This window comes from Penicillium cataractarum (genome assembly GCF_028827025.1).
Source record: "Penicillium cataractarum strain IBT 29864 chromosome Unknown utg000009l, whole genome shotgun sequence".
Taxonomy (NCBI): Eukaryota; Fungi; Ascomycota; class Eurotiomycetes; order Eurotiales; family Aspergillaceae; genus Penicillium; species Penicillium cataractarum.
In genome coordinates this window covers 1,159,890-1,180,838 of record NW_026622745.1, presented here as the reverse complement: position 1 = coordinate 1,180,838, position 20,949 = coordinate 1,159,890, and the positions used below count along the sequence as shown (strand labels likewise).

Sequence of the window (20,949 nt, the reverse complement as noted above, 5' to 3'; positions counted from 1 at the left end):
ATGTCAACATCAATCATTCACAAATACTGCCAGATCAATCATCAGCTACTGCCTCAAACTCTCACCAATTCCAATCAAATAGTCACATCGATCCCGCTGCGCCTGTGGCACACTCTCCATACGAGTCTCATTCGTGCGAATGAAAATTCTCTGAAAAGCATCATCCCCCTTCCCCCAAGTCTTCCACTCCGGACTCCCCGCATACCGATGTGTATTCGGATCCAACGATCTCACAAAACTCGTCCAATACCCCTGCATCACAGGTATAATATTGGCATTGATATTCCAGTACGAGTCCGGCGGGACCCCGCTCACATACTGTGGTCCCCAAATGGCGTTGACCTCGACCGTGTGTGACACTCCCGTGCCGTTGCCTTCAGACCAGGGATCTAACACGGCGTAGTGGTAGTTCCAGCTGGGTATGTTGGCTGCGGCGTAAACGGAGGACATGTCGATGCCGGGACAAATGTAGCGGAGCTCCCCGTAGGCGTTGCTAGCGGGACGCCAGTATGGCTGGGCATTTGGGAACTCGCGTGTTTGGTCCTCGGTGAGATACATACTATTTATCTCGGATAGTTGAGCTTGGGTGATGGTCGGGAATTGGTCTTTGAGGAAGTTGTCTGCATCGACGACGCTGGCGGTACTTTTGGGGACGAAGATTGTGCCTTCGTTTGTGTCGTCGCCGAATATCACGGGGACTTTGATGAATTTGCCTTCGTGGAAGAGTTTCAATGTGTGGTCTTGCACGAGGTCTTCATCGACGGTTGGACCGTAAAGGTACAATGGGTTTCCTGGTGCTCCTGGGTAAGGGGTGCGAACGTTTTGTGCTTGTAGGGCACTGATGTCTAGATTGCGTAGACAGGTGAGAGAGTCGGTGCTCGTGATGCAGCCTGTACGATTGGCTAGTTTGTCGTATGCGAATTGACTTTCGGAGACGTTGAGCATGTTCGCAAAGCTTTGGGACTCGGCAGCAGCCCCGATGAATAGATTATCATTGCGTCCGCCATATGCAGAGAGCAAGAGAGTTACAGACGCACCACCGGCGCTGTCACCGCCGATGACAACGTGGTCAGGGTCACCCCCGAACTATAGATGTCAGTCAGTACAGTTCAGACAAAAAGGTAAGAGGTGAGATATTAGTATCTACCTTGCTAATATATTTTTGCACCCACTCGAGAGCCTTGATCTGATCCTTTAGACCATTATTCAGGCTGGCTCCCGTCTCGACTTCATCACCGGCGAGAAAGCCGTAGGGCCCCACACGGTAATTGAAGGTGACAACGATGATATTAAAGCCCGAAGCCTGGATTAAGCCTGTGCCATTATAATTCTGATTTGAAAGAGAAGCGAAGCCTCCACCTTGGATGAAGAAGTACACTGGTAGTTTCTTCTTCGACGTGAACGCCTCTGTGGGGGCGTAAATATCTAAGAAGAGGCAGTCTTCCGAGGTACCAGATGGGACAGCAGTGTTTAGACTGTCGGCGACGGGAATGCAGGCTGCCCCATGCTAGGCAAAGAGTTAGTTATAGAGCACCAGAAAGTATAAAGATGTGATAATAAAGGGGAAAAGGTCATACCTGGGTTGCCTGTTGAGCCCCAGTTTGCGAGAGGGGGTCCTGGGGTGCAGCAAAACGCAAGTCATCCACCGGAGGTGCAGCGAAGCGCATCCCAAGCCACTGCGAGACACCACCGTCAAGTGAGCGACCCTCATAGCTCGTATATCCCAGATCAACGACCGGAGAGTTGGCAGCAGCTAAGGAAAGCAGGAAGAAGATGTAAAAGTTCGCCATATCCGACCATGTTGAACTCGAGAGGAGGGTCTGGAGACCCATCCCATCACAGTCTTTATGAAAGAGGGACTTGGGGGCCCCGGGGCTCAAAAGTAGAGCCGAGGTGCAGGACAGGGTTACTTCAGGCTGCTTGTATCTGTAGAGCCTTGTGGTGCCAGAATCCGGAAACAGAGCGATCCGTTACTGAAGCGAGTTAGACTCGGTCGCATGAATAGGCTGATGGTGAAATGGTTGGTTTGTCGGTGGAAGAAGCCTGTGAAGTGACTCAAAAGAGATATCGACAGAGAAGGCCCGAACAGTCCGAAGAACACAAAGGGAGGACTCGACCAAAACATGCCCTCCCTTGCGCGGTAATTCGAAGGTCCAAGTATCCATCAACAAGCAATTTGTTTTGGTCTCAATAGTGTGAACAATAGTGGCTCCAACTGGGTTCAGTGGCTGGTTGCGGCTCGGCTCCACTTTTTTCAGCTCTGGACTTTCCCCGCAAAAAAAAAGATATCAGCTTAACTCATCCGGAATCATTCCTCTGCATCGCCGCAATGTCCGACGAGGAGGAGGACTATATGTCCATGATCATTGAAGAGCCCACTCAAAAAGAGACCTTCACTCAACGTAAACGTCGTGAACAGCGAGAGGTAAACTTCCCCAACCACCTCTCACCTCCCTGTTCTTTTGTTCTTCCCCGATCAAAGCTCCAGCCCTTGCAGCGGGGCCTGGGGCCACTTAAACCTCACCGATAACTGACTCTCTCTTTTCTTTTTCTTTCTTCACAGGCCGAAGCCCGTGGTCGAGTCCCCTCCAAAGCCGAACGCGCCGCCCAAGAAGCCGCCCGCCGCGATGAAGCCCTTGCAAAAAGCACCCTGGACCCAGCCAACAAGGGTTTCCAGATGATGGCCAAACTAGGCTTCAAACCCGGTGAATCACTCGGTAAACGTGATCCTCCCGGTCCCTCGACGGCATCGACGACGACAGGGTCCGACCCGTCTTCAACACATCGTCCGGCCACCGCCCGCGCAGAACCATTGAATCTCATTTTCAAAGAGGGCCGAGGCGGAATTGGCCTGGACAGTGAAAAGAAGCGGAAAATCCGGGAGGAGGCGGCAGAGGCAACTAAGAAGATTAAACAGGACGAGGGAGATTATCGAGATCGGGTGCGCGAGGAACGAGAGACTCGACGCGCCGAGGCGCACGTTCGAGCTGCGCAGAAAGTTGCGGAGCGGTTGGATGCCGAGGCGGAGAATGAGGCTGAGAATGCATCTCAAGCTGGACCTGGAGATAAGGGGGAGGGGGACGTTCGCGAAGACGAGACACCAAAGACACGAACGCAGTCTACGGCTGGTGACGTGATTGACAGCGACGAAGACGACATACCCGACCGGGCCAATTCGCAGGACGAATCTCGCAAGGCGGGCGCGACGAAAAAGAAGCACTACAAACCGACTGCTCAACTTAATGTTCTTTACCGTGGTTTAGTTCGCGAGCGCGAAGAACGCGAACGATCTATTCAAGCCCGTCACGTCCTTCAAACATCATTACCATCTTCATTCTTTCCTCGGGCGAAATTACCGGGCTACACGGATGTTACCCTGGATGGGGATGATCAGCAGGCACTCGGTACGAGGGAACCGTATACTGCGATTGTGGAGCAGGAGGTGGAAGAGGAGGATCCCGAGTTGGATGCTTTTAATGCCCTTGAGCCGGCGGAGCGGTTGCGCAGGTTGGTGATGTATCTGCGGGAGACGTACCGCTATTGCTTTTGGTGCAAGCATCGCTATGAAACGGATGATGAGCTGGAGGGTTGTCCGGGGTTGACGGAGGAGGATCATGATTGAGCTGCTGCTGTGAGAGTTGGGGGCAGTCAATCCCCTTCTCAAAATGTATTATGATATCCAAAATTACGAATAGACAATAGATAAGCTTGTGATTTGACTGTCGCAACATGTTTCATGAGCACTGCTTGATCGAATTTAGCGTTGGTGGTTGCGCTTGCAATCCTGAAGAAACATTATCCATACATCGATATGTTGATGTAACTCATACTATACACAAAGAGCCCCCTGGTATCATAGAAAAGAAAAACTGAAAGTCCTCCACAAAACATAAACGGGCCTGCTGGTCTTTCGTAGGGTATAGACGGGTCTTGATGAATATCAATTACCCAAAGCCCTAACCGCAGCCTCGACCATCAATCCCCAACCCCATGCGCACTGCGCCTCATGCAGAAAACACGAATCAAAAAAAGAACATAATAAAAGTAAAAGAGAGAACAGGAAATATCTCAGCAAGAAAAGAAAAGAAAATCAAAGATCAAAGCATACTCCCACCGAATCAATTCCCATTCCCATTCCCACTCCCACTCTCGTTCAACTGCCCCATCAACTCCGCCAAAGACCTCCTCCCACACCTCTGCAACGCAAGATAACACCCCTCGCAAACGCGCAAACAACAAAACACACACCGATGCCGAATCTCCCGATCCATCTTCTGACACGTCATACACGGCACGGGACACCAGGTATTCTGCGCAACGGGCATATTCCGATGTTCCTGGAAACAGGCATAGTGGATTTTGCTTAGCGGTGCCGCGATGGGTTCGATGTCGTCGGAATAGGAGGCTTGTTCGTCGCTGGAGGTTTGGTCGAGAGGGGTGCTGGCACCTTCCGGTGTGGGGATGAAGTCTTCTAGAGGGGTGAGGGTGTCGGTTGGGTTTGGTGGTGGTGCTTGTGCTTGGGATTGGGTTTGGGTTTGGTAGGGGGGTTGTGTCTGTGGAATGGGTGCTGGGCCTCGGGATGCTTGGTTTGTGGCTGGAGGTGGTGCGCCGGTTTGCACGGAGTGGTAGACCGGGAGGGATTGAGTGATGGGTGGTTGTTGTTGATGATATTGCGGCCGGGCCTGCGCTTGCGCTTGCGGCTGTGTATATGTAGGCTGCGATTGCGCCGGTCGAGGTTGCGATTGCGATTGCAATTGCGACTGTAGTGGGGCTTGCGGCGAAACAGCTGCCGGTGTTGCAGCAATGGGAGACTGCTGCGATTTCTGCGAAGCTTGTCGCAACCCCGTCTTGGACGCAGTAACAACAGGAGAAGCAGCAGCCGGCGAAGCAGCGACTGGCGAAGTAACGACTGGCGATACCCCATCCGGTGGTGGTTTGCGCAGTACTTCTCGACGAGGAGGCACCATTGACGAAGACCTCGGCGGCACCTGAGCAGAGACCGGTTGCGGTGATTCCTCCTTAGGAGTCGGGGGGAGATCCTTATTCGGCGGCGGAATAGCCTTGGTCTTTGGTGGTGGTGCAGGAGTCGACGCAGGGACTATCGTGGTCAAACTGGGCGTCGACGAAGAGTCCAGTTGCGAATCGGTGGATTTCTTGCTGTGGAAGGAGAATTGGGATTTTGTGGCGGAGGTGCCATTTTTCATAGCCGTCAGCGATGGAACGCGCAGGCCTCGAGGGCGTTTTTCCGAGTCGAAAATCGCCATTAAAAGCCGGGGGGGGGGGGGGGGGGATGGCGTAGCTGGACCAGTGGACAAAAGTATAGATCTGGGCGTAACGTGGTGGGTATAGTGGCTATCACCGATTGGAATCTGCGCCACCGTTGGTTTAGCGACGATCTCGGGGCGATAGGGTCCTGCGTAGGGGTTTATCTCTGGTTGTTGAGATGGAGGGAGACGAAGAGATAATGGATGGAAAGGATTAGAAAATAATCAGAGGGGAAATTAGTTAGATTAAGCAGGACACGAGAAAAAGCGAGATGAAGGCCGGTGTAATCTTAATTTGAGGGGGGCCACAGCAAGTTTTCTGTTTTCCATTTTCCAACTTCCCATCCGTAAAAAGTCCCTAGCAAAATCAAAAAAAAGGAACCCACCGGATCCCAAACTCTCAGCCCCCCTCCAAAATCAGGAACCAACCAGGAACCAATCCACGGCATTCACTGCATTCACTTTACCCCCTGAAATAGCAATTGGAACAACGCGACGGTGACAGCACACCGCACACAGCAGCATACCCGCACACAGCAGCGATCGTCGCCTGCTTCCATACTCGATAGAATCATCATGGATACCCGATGACTCTCCCTATCGGTCGATCCGACCATAGAACTCAACCGTGGAATCTTCAGTATTCGGTACAAACTACGGAATACAGCAGTCGTGCTAGCTCCGCCCTTCATCACGATCCCAATCCAACACAACCATTGGCCCGTACCATTCGAAAAATGGAGATGGGACCCTCAGGAACTTGATACACGATGTGGAGACCCTCGCTCTACGCCCGATCATTCTGATTGTTCGATTGTTTCATCTTCCCCCAATGCGGTGGGGGCCATTGGGCCCTGTTGGACCCGTCACAAAACGGGCGGCGCTAGAGTCAATAGATCGGGACTGGCGTGATAACCGGATCCCTGGCATGTCCTTGGTTGAGGATCTAGCTAGTACAATAACTAGCAGAGATAACCTGGCTAATCACCTCAGGATTGAATCCTTAACTGTTTAAATGCATTATTATTTACAGGATGTACGGAGTACATAGCTGTAGAAACCCCAGGCACTGCCGCTTTTTATTCCTCCGGCATGCCACGGGTATAGCCCTGGCGGTGATATCATTGGTACCGATCCTTACGGACTTGGCCGTCATCGGGTCGGCCGAGCCTGTGGAATTTGATTTATTCGCGGACGTCATTTTGACTGGTGCTAGCACTTTGTAGTGCTAACACTAATGGATCCTTAGATACGCATAGCTAATTCGAGCTATCATTTTTTTTGTTTGTTTTGGACTAGCTTATCCATTGTTTTTTATGCTATGTTCGTCTGCTCACGAACTGCTTGGCTAGCTCTGCGCCACGAACATCGATGGTCAGCTCGGCTTGCAGATAATCTCATCGCGCTGTTACCGCTGCCTTGGATTAGAGTGAAGAGGCAACTGAGGTACTTCTTTGTGCTGCGGCCTATGTTAGACTACCATTGGAACAAAGACTTGTTTCTTTTCTTTTTTTAAGGTCTGCGCGAAGAAACCAAGGTGACCTATCAATCGCAAGCTCTACCCTCGAGAACTTTATCTTATCGGCTTTTCAACACGCCGGAAACAAGCGACCTGCAAGTTCACGGACAACCACAGCTTCCACGAGCTACTCAAGGATTTGAGGTTAATTTTGCCCCGTGACGAAAATCAAACTCGACTTCTCTACGACAATTAAATCATTGTGGATAAGACGGGCATCTCTTGGTAAGTAGGTATTGGCCAAAATTCAAATAAGCTACATTCGCCGAACTATCAAACCAGAGATGGAAGATTTGTCCCGGGCTACTATTTCCGGCTAATGCAGTGGAATCGACCGTCTCCACACACGGAAGAACTATCAAGATAGACTACGAATTAACGCTACGTTACTTTCCATTCACATTCTACAAGGTCACAACCTCGGACAAAAAGCAAGGTATCATGTTTCATTTTTTGCGGAAGCTTTATCCGCTCTGAATATCTAGCTTTCGGGTTCGCCCACGGGCATATATGATCGGCGTTCTCGCGCAGCCTAACATTCAGAAATAATCACATTAGCAGATTTTTTTCACGAGCAAGGAACCAAAAAGAAGCAATTGATACTAATCATGCAAATGCCACCGACTTTCTTCTTTCTGTTTTCTTCTCGGAGATGGATTTTGTCTTACCTCGATATACCGCTCAATCCAGGGTTTGAGCAGAGCCCACGCGAGTAACCCGCCAGTCGCAAAGATGAAAATGAATACCACCGCCTCGTCCTTTCGGGAGTCTCGCTCTATACATAAAGGTATCGTGTCAGTGACTGTATCACTAGCACTAGGGATTACGCCTTTCTTCAGGAGTCTCCTAGTCTGCCACCCATCCAACCCCGAAATAGAGTAGCATGCTGGATATCGCAAGACTCTCCCAATCCACCACGCGAGAGATACTTACGAAAACAAGTCGTAAAAACATCCTCCTCCTTCGCATCCTTACAAATCGGCAACTCATAATCCAAACAGAACTTGCGATTGCAATCATTACAGCTCAACGCGCGGTATTTCTGCGCCCGCTCGGTGATTATATCATTTCCTTCAGAGTCGGTTTTAACCTCGGACTGTTGCTGTTTCTTTTGTTGCTGTTGAGTTTCTAGATCGAGCTCGGAGTCTGGTCCGGTGTTGAACGCGCGTTCGTAGAGGTGGTAGACGTTGTTTAGGCCGGAGGTGCCGGAGCTGGATTTGCCTGGGTCCAGGGGGATGATTGTGCTGTTTGAGAAGCAGGTGCATTTGCAGAAGGATGTTGGTGCTGAAGGGTGGGAATGTTAGTTGGGTATTTTGGGGTTGGGAGTGGTCTGCGGAGTTGGAGCTTCCAAGTGCTCGGGGGATTCTGTGGTAGGTGCTTACTTGATGCGGTTGTGAATGAGATAAATGATAGAAGGGCAAGGAGTAGCAGGAGTACCTGTGTCCTGCTGCTCCGTTTACTTCGTCCTGAGAACATCTTGTCTGGGTAGTTCGTTCGGAAAGCCAGCATCTCCGATGATGAAGTTATCGCGACCACTTATCGGGTCCCACGTGATCGAACGGTTATCATAGGCTGGACGGGACTATGGGCAGCGGTTCAAGGGAAATTAAGAAATTAAGGTGTAGGTAGCAAGGGTATTGGAATCATCGATATATGTTTCAATATATTAAATAGCATTAGAGCCGTCATATATACTACCCGCCTTTTTGTTTCCAATCGCGACATACAGACATATTCTAAGACTTGCCCTTCATACCCTTCTTCCGGTTCTCTCTCTGTCTCTGCTCCTTGGCCGCATCGCGTCGCCTCTTCTTCCAGGCACGATTGTTCTCGCCACGGTTCTCCCAGAACCATTTGGCAAACTCAGTCTCCTCCTTGGGCGCTTCCTTCTCCCGAGGTTTAGAAACGGGGGTATCAATAGAGATCTCTTCCTCCTCCTCATCCTCCTCATCCGCCTCGGTCCAGTTCATCCGGCGATTCACCATAGCAGTGTCGGGTGTAGGTGCTGCACTACGCAAGCCTCGGATTTGGAGATCCTTCTTGGTGAATGGCGTGAAGGGGGTTTGAGGCTCTGCAGACTGCGGCTCATCTTCGGATTCGATATCGTCGCCGCCGAAGAAACTGAACCCGGCAGTGGGAGCAGGTGCTGCGACTTCCTCGGTTGATGCGGGAGCAGGTCTCTTGAAGAGTGCTTCCAAAGGATGAACCTCTTGGGTTGAAGATTCTTCCACTGGTTGAGCAGACTCATCAGCCATTTCAGAATCAGAATCCGAGTCCGAGTCCGAGTCTGAACTTGATGCGTCAGAAGCTTTCTCGGGCACAGGGGCAGGAGCTGGCTTTGTGGTCTCTTTTGTGGGGACTGTCTTTTCCTCCGCTTCCTCGTCAGAGGAATCAGATGAATCATCAGACGAACTATCGGCTTCGCTCTCAGAGTCGGAACTCTCAGAGTCAGAACTCTCAGAGGAAGACCCACTGGACGAAGTCCAATCTTCAGATTCACTCTCAGGCTCTGGAGACTTTTCCTTCTTCTTCACCAAATTTTGGACCTCTGCTTTCTTCACTTTGGCACCCGCCTTTTGTCCTGGGTGGTAGTCATGTCTGCGAGCCTTTTCACTCGCAGCCTCCTTCACCTTGCCCGAAGCATCCACCCAGCCTTTCCCTTCGTCAAATTCAGACGTTGGGACAGCATTCTCGCCTGATGTGCGGAGGAAGCTGGGGTAGGTGGTTGCTTTGGCGAACTCGTGGACAACATTCTCAGAGCCTTTCTTTACTTTCTTGGCCTTTTTCTCGTCGATAGCGTCCAGGGACTTGCGATTGGGAGGGATCGTCGCTCGGAATAGACACTCCTCCTTCTCGGTGTATTTGGACTTGGACTGGGGCTTTTCCTTTTTATCGCCCTTGCTCTTGCTCTTCTCAGCCCTTCGTCGGTCCTTCTTGGAAGGCTCTGTCCATCCACGCTTGACCTTGCGGTCGGAGGGGAGCTCGTAGCCCTCTAGCACACCGTCTTCTTGCTCCTCGGACTTACGCTTCTTGGACTTTTTCTTCTCCTTCTTCTCTTCGTCCGAGCGAGCTCCGGCGTCAACATCCTCGGCGTCCCGTTCTCTCTTCGAAGGACGGGCAGCCTCGACCTTGAATTTCTTGCCCTTGAGAATAGAGCCATTGAGCTTCTTCTTGATCTTCTCGGCGTCCATGGCGGGGAGTGTAATATAGCCGTAACTGTTTTCGGGGAATGTGGGAATCGTGTGGAAGGAAATGTCGGTAGCGGTTTGGCGGAGGGAGGGTGGCAGGACGGCCGGGAGGATATCAGGAGTTAGGGGGGTGATATGAAGTCTGACGGTGGTCTCGGTCATTTCATCGAGAATAAATGGCCCTTCTGGACCGGAGTTATGAAAGAGTTGAGCCGTAGCACAGCATGGTTGAGATCGCCGCACTTTTTTTCGGCGCTCCGCAGCTGCACACCGATTTGTTTTTGTGCCACCGCCTGCCCGTTATGGAGTGGCATTGATCAGCTATCCATAGCTCGGCCATACTGTATTACGTAGATTTAATAGCTAATAGTTAATTAAATGGTATAACTCAAATCAATCTGGATAGCCGGGTTCTCGCTGGTAAGGTCTTATATACGTCTAGTGTGGCGAGTTTTCGAGACAAACGCTCCTGTAAGCCATGTCCAAAAGAGGTTATGTAAGTTGGAAGAGCCCTCCAGTTATTGATGAAATCATTTTGATTTAATCCAGAAAAGACTATCTGCTTGACCTGTGGACTAGTTATAATATACTCCATGAATACCTACAGCCTAGTGGTGATGGTGGCTATTCACTCTCCCATTAGTCACCTGACCCAGTTAAAGCACGGGGTAACTGCCGAGGCGATCATGGAAGATTGGCCGATAAATAATGCGCCAAAGTGGAGAGTTGAGTGGAGAGGCTGGATATGAAGGGCAGTACCAGGGTATAGTTACAGTTATACCTTGTAAAAATAACTACTGTACAGTACTATATGTACTACTGTATCGGTTATTGATTGACCTCGGGGTCACAGGGGCTGATGTAATCGTTCTCGTGGTCTCAGCCTTAGGCAATTATCTTGGAAGGTGAACCGATGATGACGAGAGAGTCTCGTGGCACACGACAAGACTGGAGATGCTTGGCCATGGCCAGACCGGAGATGACCCTCTTCTACCCAAGATACCCAACTCAACCCACCAACTAGGAGGTAAAACTCCAACGGTGTGTATATCAACAACAGTCCGTCCACAGGGCATCCGCCGCATCCGATCCTCACGGGGTTGTCCCTCTCTTACGTAGTCCCGTCCCGTCCGGTTCATTCCAAGCCCTCAGGTGCTCACCGATCTGACTACTTTCCCCAGTTCAAGTTCCTCCGGACAGATCTCCCCCCCCCCTCTTCTCCCCGCTTCAACTCTCCAACTACTTGACCTCCACATGTCACCGTTCAAATCTTAAAAACTAGGCTCCTATGTTTTCCTCCTCATCTTGCCGTTAACTTCCCTTTTCTATTGTCTATTTTCGCCCCGCGACTCTTGCCCCTTGAGGGCCCTCTTCCCCCCGTCGGAGGAACGCCGTGCCAATCTAGTGGCCGGTTCAGGTCCAACCTGACGGTCATCCAGCCCCCTCCTCCCTCCCTTCTACCCCCCCTTCCTCCAACCATTTCCTTCGTGTCACGATGGGTAATTCCCAGACCAAGGAATCGCGAGCCGGCACGCCGCACCGTCAGCAATGGTCCTCTTCCGATGCCTCCGGCAGCGGCCGGGTCGTCTATCAAAACCCTCGGTCGGGCAGAAGCAGTCGGCCTGACTTGTCTATCCTTGGAATCGGGAGCAGCCATCGAGATCGAGATGACCGTGACGTGGCCTCACTGGAACACCGGCGCGAAACTAAACAGGAGCGGGAGGCCCGCCGCCTGGAGAAGGAACGTGTTGCTCGTGTGAAGGAGCGGGAGCGCAGTATGAAAGAGGAGCATGTGGATGGAGGTTATCTGGTCACTCAGGGTGTGTATGTGGGCACGGAGGACTTCAATAAGGCGGTTGTTCGACAACTGATGGTAAGGCCCGCTCTCGGAGAACCCCGCAAATCGGTGATGCAATTACGTGCTGACAGCCATGGTCTCCCCCCTAGATTGAGCGACGACTGGCTCCCTTCTGGAGAGGACTGAATGAGTTCTCAGAATCATGGGCGGAACACCAAATCATGGCCGCTGCCCGCGGCATGTCTATTCCCCCACCTGATGAGATTCCCCCGGAGTTGGAGTACACACCACCCAAGGCCAGTGATACGAAGGCGTCGGCCGAGGTGAACATCCAGCATCTCACGGTGCCCATTACCTCTCGGTCGCAATCCCTCAATTCCGACATGTCGCAAACCTCAAACCCCAGCCAGTCATTACCTTCTGCGATCGCGTCCGGTACATCCACGTCACCGTTCTTCCGCACCCGCGCCAAGACCCTTGCAGCTCTCACCACCTCTTCAAGGCATGGCTCACAGACGGATCTGACCCCTCGGGAACTGCAGCTTCCAAAGGATCCATTTGTCAACGGCCAGCCAATTGAGGTCTATCTCTACAAGGATGCAATCGAATGCCCGATCTGCTTCCTGTCCTACCCGCCGTATCTTAACCGAACTCGATGCTGCGACCAGCCCATTTGTTCCGAGTGCTTCGTTCAGATCAAGCGCCCGGATCCGCACCCTCCAGAGCACGAGCAGCCTGATGCCAATGCTCCGGCTCCAGCAGAGGGCGAACAACAGCAAGCGGCTGAATCCACCGATGGCCAGCTGGTCTCAGAACCCTCCGCTTGTCCATTTTGTGTCCAGCCCGAGTTTGGAGTCACCTACGCCTCGCCAACCTTCCGCCGAGGCCTGACCTATGCCGCCGACCCGAGCGCCCGTCCCTCCCCCAACATCATTTCACCCGTCTCCTCCACCTCCTCCTTGGTCTCCGCACATGCTCTCCCCACACCTGGCCGTCGCCGTGCCACCTCCTTGTCTGCCACCGATCCCAGTGTAGTCACCACGGACAAGGTTCGTCCGGACTGGGCTCAGAAACTAGCTAATGCCCGTGCGCATGCGGCGCGGCGTTCGGCCGCAGCGACTGCCTTGCACACTGCGGCTTATTTGATGAATTCCAACACCTCCGGGAGTGATTCGCGCGGCATCGGGCTGAGTCGCAGAGGTTTGCGAAGAGCTACGCAGGGAGACGCCGGCCGGTCCGGATCCCCTGCACTTAATGCGCTCGCATTTTTGACGGAACGACCTGATCGAACACCGCCTCGAGTGTCAGCGCCGGATACCGACTCGGCCGAGGAAGGACAGGGAAATATTGCACCCCCACGAGACAGCTCGCGACGCACTCGCATTGATGATCTGGAGGAGATGATGATGATGGAGGCGATTAGGTTGAGTTTGGCTAGTGAGGAGGACCGGAGGAGACGAGAAGAGAAGGAAATTCGAAAGGAAGCCAAGCGAAGGGAGAAGGAGAAGGAGAAGGAGGCGAAGAAGGCTGACAAGGCAGCTCGCAAGACTGGGTTGTACAGCAACAATGCTAGCACGTCAGCACTATCTGCCCCTGCTGAAAGTGCTGTGGGCAAAGCCAGTAGTTCGTCTTCCATTGCTGAGGAGGGATCGTCAGCAGGCAAAGGCAAAGCCGTCGATCGTGCGTCTCCGGCCGCTGTGGAAGCCCCCGCACCTGCTTTATCCACCACTTCTAGTCCAGCCGATCAAACCTTGGCCCCGCCTGATCCGTCGGGAACCGCCGAGCCTTCAAGACCGTCTCATCTTCGACATGTGTCTAGTGCATCGTCATCAATATCATCCGTCATGGAGGGCAATGCCGGTGATCGCACCGGCGGCCACCTGTCGGCCGACGGAAGCAACACGTCCCTGGAACCCTTGTTCAACTTTCGGAGTTTGGCCGCCATGATTGGCGATGAAGAAAAGGGCCATGAGCCTGAGCATGTTGAGGATAGTATGCAGCGGGCTGAGGGCTCTTCCAGCGCAGCCCCTTCGGTTCACCAGCCCCCGGCTGATGCAGTTGGCAAGGATAGCGACCCTACCAAGACCGACCCAACCCCCGAGGCGAAGGATCCCGTGGAAGTGCAGGATAGCCCTGGTGGCATCTTGCCCAAGGAGCTCGAGACTCGATCAGTTGAGATTACACACGAGGCGAACACGGAGGCTACCTCATGACCGTGATCATAGAGGTTCGGGCCTTGCATTCCTTGTCCCACTCCCAACATTTTCTGTTTCCGTTAGAAGTCTTTTTATAAGGTCCGCATGAAATGGGATTCAGCCGGCGTTGCAGGGAAGGATGGGTTTTTTTGAATTGTTTTGGTGGATGTGGTGGTTTTCCCTTCGTTTCGGGCATATCGCTCCCCTCATTTTCATTGTTACCTTTCCATAGCACCCATTTCTCTTTCTATCCGATCATTGTATTTCTTCCACACGTTATAGAGATATGTCCAACTTTGACAGTTCCTCCCATCCATTTCGTTACTCGGGTCTCTTGGGCGTATTATCCAGGTTCTAACTCTGCTCTCGTTACTATGTATCCCTCGACCACGATTAGGCCGATAACCTTCTCTGGCTGTTTAATTCTGCTAGTTGGTATGATGTAAACCTAACCCTCTAATTCTCCCGTCTGCAACTTAAAGGTTTCCTCTTCAGCATCCATGGACTGCAGTGTAAATTGTTTTGTAGTATTTTAGGTGCTATATGTATATAGATCGTCCAGGGCTCGGCAGGGGTCCGAGCGTCCTGTGATTGGCCCGGCTGCGATTAAGAAACTGGCCCCAACGGCCGCTAAGGAAGGGGGTGGAGGCGACGAACGATGGCTAAAGTATACGGGGTAATTGGATTATTCCGAGTATTAAAAGGTTCCTAGGTGTTGGTTTCTAGGAGATATACTAAATGGAGGTACAGATAGCGTGTTATCACTAGGCGTTTAATATTTTAGTTGTACTGCTCTCGTTGGTCGGCACTCAGCACCGCTCATGTGAGCGGCAGTTTTTTTTAGTTCGGACTCGCCACTTCAAACTTTGTCGGGTTGACCACGAGATAAGGTATACAGATGATAGTAACAATTGTTATTCTATTATGCAATGGGTTTTGATCTTGTCTGAATAAATATCTAGCATCAATGACACAATACCTAAACAATCGAAAACGACCCCCGCACTCGGCCACATTCCTCAAAGGGGCGGCGGCTTATCGCTGGAAACAGTCGAAAATCAGGGCAGCCTGAGTCGTTGGCCCAAGCGTCGACTATAGATTATTGAGTAATGGAAATTGCAGACTCTTTTGTCTCCGCCTCTTCTCTTCCCCCTCTTTCTCCTTGATATTCGATCTTCTTTTTCTCACGCTTGCACTCTCAACATCTCAAGACAAACGCGCATTCTCTCTTTTACCTGCCAGTCTACATCCAACATACCGAACCGCCATTCGAAGATCAAGCAAGAAGACTCGACCTTTGTGGGGAGGAATAGCCGTAAGGTCTGAGATACTCTTACGGGACGATGGTATTAACACGACAGCCAAGATCTCTCGTTTCTACCGACGATAGCTTTCCTACTCTCCAACTTTTTCTGTTGGGTATGTTTTTTAAATCTCTTCTTGCCTTCCTCTATCCATATTACACAAATCACATGCAGTATCCCAACCCCCAACCGGACTAAACTTACACTAACATCCCCCTGCTACAGCAATATGTCGTGTCGCCGAGCCCATAGCCTTAACCTCCATCTTTCCCTACTCATGGGTAATGGTCAAGGATTTCCACATGGCAAACGGTAGCGATGCCTCCTTCTACGCGGGCATTTTGATATCCACTTTCTCGCTTGCCGAAGCTATGACGGGTATGTTCTGGGGTAGCCTTTCGGATCGGGTTGGCCGGAAACCTGTTCTTCTGTGTGGCTGCTTTGGGACAATGCTCTCGTTGCTTCTGGTTGGGTTGGCGCCAAACTTTTGGGTTGCGCTTGTGGGACGGGCTTTGGGGGGTGCGTTGAATGGGAATATTGGGGTCATTCAGACTATGGTTGGGGAGTTGGTTAAGAGGCCGGAACATGAGCGTGAGTTAGCTGTCTTTTTGGATTTTTTGTGTTTGTATTAACGGTTTATTCTTATAGCTCGGGCTTATGCTATCATGCCTTTTGTCTGGTCTATTGGGACTATTATCGGACCAGGTAAGTCTCTACTCCTCGCTAGAATTGCTGTTACGATAAATTATACAGTGCTAAGTTGTATTCTTATCTCAGCAATTGGAGGCCTACTTGCTAGACCTTCCGAAGGTTATCCTTCTTTATTCCCTGCTGAAGGTCTTTTTGGACGGTTTCCGTATCTTCTTCCCAATCTGGTCTGCTCCGTCCTTTTGCTGTTGAGCATTATTGGTGGCTGGCTCTTCCTTCAAGAAACTCACCCAGAGATGCAATATTCCGACGACAGGATCCACCTGTTTTTCGAGCATACCTCGGCTGAGCAGCCTCTTCTCGCGACCTCCGGTGCGACTGCCAACGCTGGTGTTGACCTCCGAGCCGAGTCCTACGGAACATTCAATCAGGTCAGCATACATGAAGATGAGAACTGGGATGTCCTGGCAGATGGTACGTCTCTTGCGTGGAAAAAGTCGCAGAAACCAAATGCTTTCACGTGGCGGGTTACCATGCTAGTAATCGCGCTGGCCATTTTCACATACCACTCCATGACCTACGATCACCTTCTGCCTATCTTCCTACAAGACGAAAATACCCGCTCGCCAGGCCATCACTCTCTCCTCGACATCCCAGGTGGAGTCGGTCTCTCAACCCAAACGGTAGGAATGATCATGTCCACAGACGGGATAATCGCCCTCATAATCCAAAGCCTCATCTTCCCCGCCCTAGCCAGCTGGCTCGGCGTATGGCGTCTCTTCGTCATCGTGACAATCCTCCACCCAATCGCATACTTCATGGTCCCCTTCATCGCCCTCCTCCCCCAAAACATGATCTTCATCGGTATCTACGCCTGTATGCTCGTCCGCAACATCTTGTCCATCATCGACTACCCCGTGCTCCTCATCTTAATCAAGCAAGCTAGTCCCTCAGACTCGGTGCTGGGCAAGATTAACGGGCTCGCTGCCTCGGCGGGCGCTGCTTCTCGGACCATTGCGCCTCCAATTGCGGGCTTTTTGTATAGCACTGGTGCTGAACTGGGGTGTACGGCGCTTGCTTGGTGGGGGAGTTCGTTAGTTGCGTTGCTCGGTGCGGTTCAGCTTTGGTTTATTCAGCGGAAGAGGAATTCTTCCGTTGCTGTTGCTCCTGCAGTGCCGTGCCATTATGCTCCTATTTTGGAGCAGCCATCAAGTGATATAGTGCATATCATCGTGACTGATTTTGATGCCGAGACTGATGCAGCTCGAGCTGATGTAGGGGTTGCTTCGGTTTCCCAGTGAAAAAGGATCTATCCAAGTCAGCATATATCTAACGACTGGGAAATAGCTGTGGATTCTTTCTTTTTGCTCCTCTTTCTCACATCCAGAAGGGGATTGATGAGTCGATGATGTGTCATGGTTGTCTTCTCGTTTCGTTCCTCTATTTTCCGGTTACTGTTCCCGTTTTAGCGACTAGCCTGCATAGTTTAGCGGTCTGGTTTATACATCATAGAGATTCAAAAAGGTTTCGAACAGAAAATTAAATCCTTCTTCCCATTAACTCGTATGTAATAATTCTTTTGTTTGATGATGCGCCCTAAGAACCTATTGAAGTGCATGATATACTTCGCAGTAGCCACTAATCCCAAAACGGCTTAGCTCTGTTTACATAGCAACGCTCCCGCTTCGGCTGCACTTTGAATCCCAAACACGAGAGGATCCTTCTCGACCACAATTCCACCCTCTCACACACACTGAAGAGGAACGAAAGACATCCTCTTCACATAATCCAAAATGTCAAATCCACTATCCCCCCTCTCCCCCTCCTACCAGAACGCGCGAGCCCGCTCACCAATGGCCGGCTCCTCGCCCTTCCTCACAAAAACCCTCGACGCCCCATCCGCCACAGACTCTGCTATGCCCTCGAGTCCATTGAAGCAAGCATGGACAGATCGGGAGGCAGACGCGCGGAGTCCCAGTCCCTACGAGACCAATCTGACTGAAAACGAATCCGATTTCCCCCACAATCACGATAATGACGAATACGACGACCAAGATCAAGATCAAGAACCTGCGAGTTCGCCTTTCCGCTATGAAGCCCGCGATGATACCGTTGATTTCCAGAAGATGCGCGAGTACACGGGACAACAACGACAGTCAGCAGGCGTGAGTGCGAGTGCGCGCCATCACTTCGCAATCCAAGAGGAAGATGAGCCGCCGAGTTCGCCCTTCCGCGCTGATGTCCGTGACGAGAATGAGGAGGAACACATTGACTCGTATCACTTGCGTGATGTACAACCCATGTCGCCGGGCTTGGATAAACGGCTTGCATATGAAGATCCGGCGAGCTCCCCATTCCGCGCGGACGTTCGAGATGAAACTGTGGATTTTGACCGGATGCGCGAGTTGCAGGAGCCTGCTTCGCCTGGGATTGATGAGCAGGATGAGCAGGGTGTGAGCTCGCCGTTCAGACCAGAGGTCCAGGAGGAGACTGTTGATTTTGAGAATGCGCGCGAGGCGCAACGCGAGTCGTTTGGCAAGAGACAGTCCGTTAGCAGGATTGCGCAGGCTACCCCTGTTGAGACGGGTAGCTCGCCGTTCCGCCAGGATGCAAAGGATGATACGGTTAGCTCGAATGTGTCCCGGGGATTGCAGCGGGAGTCGTTTGGAGGACGCCCTACTCAGTCTCCTGGTGGACCGCGTGATTCGCCGTTCCGTCAAAATAGAGAAGATACTGTCAGCTCGCGACACTCTCACGGTATGCATCGTGAATCGCTTGGAAAGAGGATCTCGATGGGGCGGACCATGCAAAGTGCGCCTGATGAAGCGAATGGCTCACCTTTCCGTCGGCCTTCGGACGCGAAAGATGATACAGTCAGCTCTCATGTATCTCGCACATTGCAGCGGGAGTCATTTGGAAAGACTTCCCAGTCTCCTATGAGCTCACGTAACTCTTCGTTCCGACATGATGAGAGAGACGACACGATCAGTTCTCAGAAGATTCGCTCCCCACCTCGAGCCTCTCTCAGCGCAGATGATCACCGTCCCGCTGCTACCCCTAGGAAGCGCTCGTTTGACCAGACGCCGCAGGATCACGAGGTGGATTCTCAGAGCAATGAACGGTATAAGAAAGGCATGATGAGCCGAGTCGAGGCACCGGAGATTCATATCGATTTCGAGGAAGAGTCCAGCGTCATCCACAATCAAAGCTTTGTCTCGGCCACAAGTGCTTCGCACGACCGGTCGACAATTGCCAACAGCATGATGGAAGATAAGCGCAACGAGGGTATGAGCACTGTTCTTCACGATGATGAAGAGACCGGAAAGGAGAACGTACGCCTTGAGCGTGCCGATGGACATTCCATGTTGGGTGAAGACGATCACGACCCCATGGACGATACAGGTTTAAGCAACTTCTCAGTCCTGCCGGACATGACCTCCTTCGCCAAGCTGCGTGCAGAGTCTCCCTTGAAGTCTATGCGCGGCAGTGTTGGTCCTTGTGCAGGATCGGCCGATATCTACCGTCGCAGCGTTGCTCCGTCTACCCCTGGAACTGCACGCAGATCCTACAGAGCTAGTGCATTGTTCGATACCGGCTCGCAGATGGGATCGCCTACTCCCAGGCGCAGGGGCTCTCGGGATGTTGGCAACCAGGGCGAGTCATCCAACCTTCTTGATTTCACCGATCAGATGAACTTTTTCCCGCGCCATTCAATGCAAAGTACATGCTACACTCCAAATCGGCGGTCTCCCATGCGACCCATGCGTCAATCTATTCGATCGCCGTCAAAGATGTCATCTCTCTTGGACTTTGATATCCCGCCGGCCCCGACCCCTCGGTCTCTTCCTTCTATCACACCGCGAGAGCTTGAGTCCTTGAAGTCGAGCTTCATGTCTGAGATTTCCTCTCTGAAGGCTACCCTGAGTGGCAAGGAAGCAGAAGTTGCTAGCTTGAAGCAGGCTGTTTCTGATGCCGAGCGTCGTGTTGGCGAAGCCTTGGAGGAAGCCCGAAACGAGGCCGCCCGGAAAGACGAGCTTGAGATGGAACAGGCTGAATGGGACCGCCGGGGTAAAGAGATGGAGACCGTTCTGCGATCGGTCCGGGATGAACTCGAGGACGGCGAACGTGAACGAGACCGTCTTTCGCGAAAGGTCGAAGAGGCCGAGAAGGCCAAAGAGCAGCTGGAAGGTCGGATCGTCGGGCTCGAGACCCAGCTTTCTGCAGCACGCTCGGCTTCTGCATCCGCGTCTCAGTCTAGCTCCAATGCTGGATCTCGCCAGGCCTCTCAATCCGCCGAGGCAACCGCTCGTGAAGTGCAAGAAGCCGTTGAAAAAGTTGCTCGCGAGTTGCACACTCTGTACAAGAGTAAACACGAGACCAAGGTCGCTGCTCTGAAGAAGAGTTACGAGGCTCGTTGGGAGAAGCGCCTGCGCGAGGTGGAAAGAAAACTGAGCGTCGCGACTCAAGACAACGAGCGTCTTAGAGTTGAGCGCGATGAAGCACAGTCCGAGTCCATGGCCGCTGCCAATGCCAGTATGATTGCCCGCGAGACCGATGAACATGAGGCTGAGAAGCGTGTCTTTGAGGCCCAGATCAAGGGTCTACAGCATGAAATGGCCGCTCTTAAGGAAGATAGTGAACGTCTCCGCTCGGAGCTCAAGTCTGAGCGTGCTGAGAAGGGTGAACTCGTTGCTGCTGTTGATGAGTGGCTCGCCATGCAGCAGGGTCAGCCTGCGCAGCCGCAGGAGCGTGAGCGTGAGCCCTCGGTTTCTTCGGCTGGTGGTATCCAAGATGAGGAGTATCAGTCTGCTGGAGAGCCGGTTGAGTCTTTCAACCGCAGCATCGGCCGCTCAGGCTCGGCGTCAAGTGGTATTCGACCTCCTGCCACGACTGAGAAGCGCATTCCCCGGTTCGGTGCTCCTGGTGGTCACTCACGTGGTAACAGTGGTGGAAAATCAGGCATTGCAGTGTTTACACCTGGTCGAGGTGGTATTATGAGCTCGATTGAGCGGATGGGACGTGGTGGTGCTTAA

The 20,949-nt window shown here is 52.1% G+C and overlaps 7 protein-coding genes across 7 annotated transcripts; 4 read left to right on the top strand and 3 right to left on the bottom strand.

The window, feature by feature from the left end:
• Positions 1-45: 45 nt before the first annotated feature.
• Positions 46-1,790, bottom strand: N7496_011030 (uncharacterized protein; the record flags this gene model as incomplete). Its single annotated transcript, XM_056703943.1, has 3 exons — positions 46-1,086; positions 1,148-1,507; positions 1,578-1,790. The coding sequence occupies 3 exons, from the start codon at positions 1,788-1,790 to the stop codon at positions 46-48; spliced, it is 1,614 nt and encodes a 537-aa protein (XP_056549903.1).
• Positions 1,791-2,329: 539 nt separating this feature from the next.
• Positions 2,330-3,622, top strand: N7496_011029 (putative G-patch domain protein; the record flags this gene model as incomplete). The annotated part of the gene is made up of 2 exons (XM_056703942.1): positions 2,330-2,425; positions 2,564-3,622. The coding sequence occupies 2 exons, from the start codon at positions 2,330-2,332 to the stop codon at positions 3,620-3,622; spliced, it is 1,155 nt and encodes a 384-aa protein (XP_056549902.1).
• A 496-nt stretch (positions 3,623-4,118) lies between these two features.
• N7496_011028 (uncharacterized protein) lies at positions 4,119-5,264 on the bottom strand (the record flags this gene model as incomplete). Its single annotated transcript, XM_056703941.1, has 1 exon — positions 4,119-5,264. One exon carries the CDS (start codon positions 5,262-5,264, stop codon positions 4,119-4,121), a length of 1,146 nt encoding a protein of 381 aa, XP_056549901.1.
• A 2,000-nt stretch (positions 5,265-7,264) lies between these two features.
• N7496_011027 (uncharacterized protein) lies at positions 7,265-10,133 on the bottom strand (the record flags this gene model as incomplete). The annotated part of the gene is made up of 4 exons (XM_056703940.1): positions 7,265-7,315; positions 7,452-7,558; positions 7,717-8,067; positions 8,540-10,133. 4 exons carry the CDS (start codon positions 10,131-10,133, stop codon positions 7,265-7,267), a joined length of 2,103 nt encoding a protein of 700 aa, XP_056549900.1.
• Positions 10,134-11,466: 1,333 nt separating this feature from the next.
• sip5 (Sip5p) lies at positions 11,467-13,982 on the top strand (the record flags this gene model as incomplete). The annotated part of the gene is made up of 2 exons (XM_056703939.1): positions 11,467-11,844; positions 11,919-13,982. 2 exons carry the CDS (start codon positions 11,467-11,469, stop codon positions 13,980-13,982), a joined length of 2,442 nt encoding a protein of 813 aa, XP_056549899.1.
• A 1,325-nt stretch (positions 13,983-15,307) lies between these two features.
• Positions 15,308-17,217, top strand: N7496_011025 (MFS transporter; the record flags this gene model as incomplete). The annotated part of the gene is made up of 4 exons (XM_056703938.1): positions 15,308-15,383; positions 15,494-15,859; positions 15,917-15,973; positions 16,046-17,217. The coding sequence occupies 4 exons, from the start codon at positions 15,308-15,310 to the stop codon at positions 17,215-17,217; spliced, it is 1,671 nt and encodes a 556-aa protein (XP_056549898.1).
• A 492-nt stretch (positions 17,218-17,709) lies between these two features.
• On the top strand, positions 17,710-20,949 carry N7496_011024 (uncharacterized protein; the record flags this gene model as incomplete). The annotated part of the gene is made up of 1 exon (XM_056703937.1): positions 17,710-20,949. The coding sequence occupies one exon, from the start codon at positions 17,710-17,712 to the stop codon at positions 20,947-20,949; it is 3,240 nt and encodes a 1,079-aa protein (XP_056549897.1).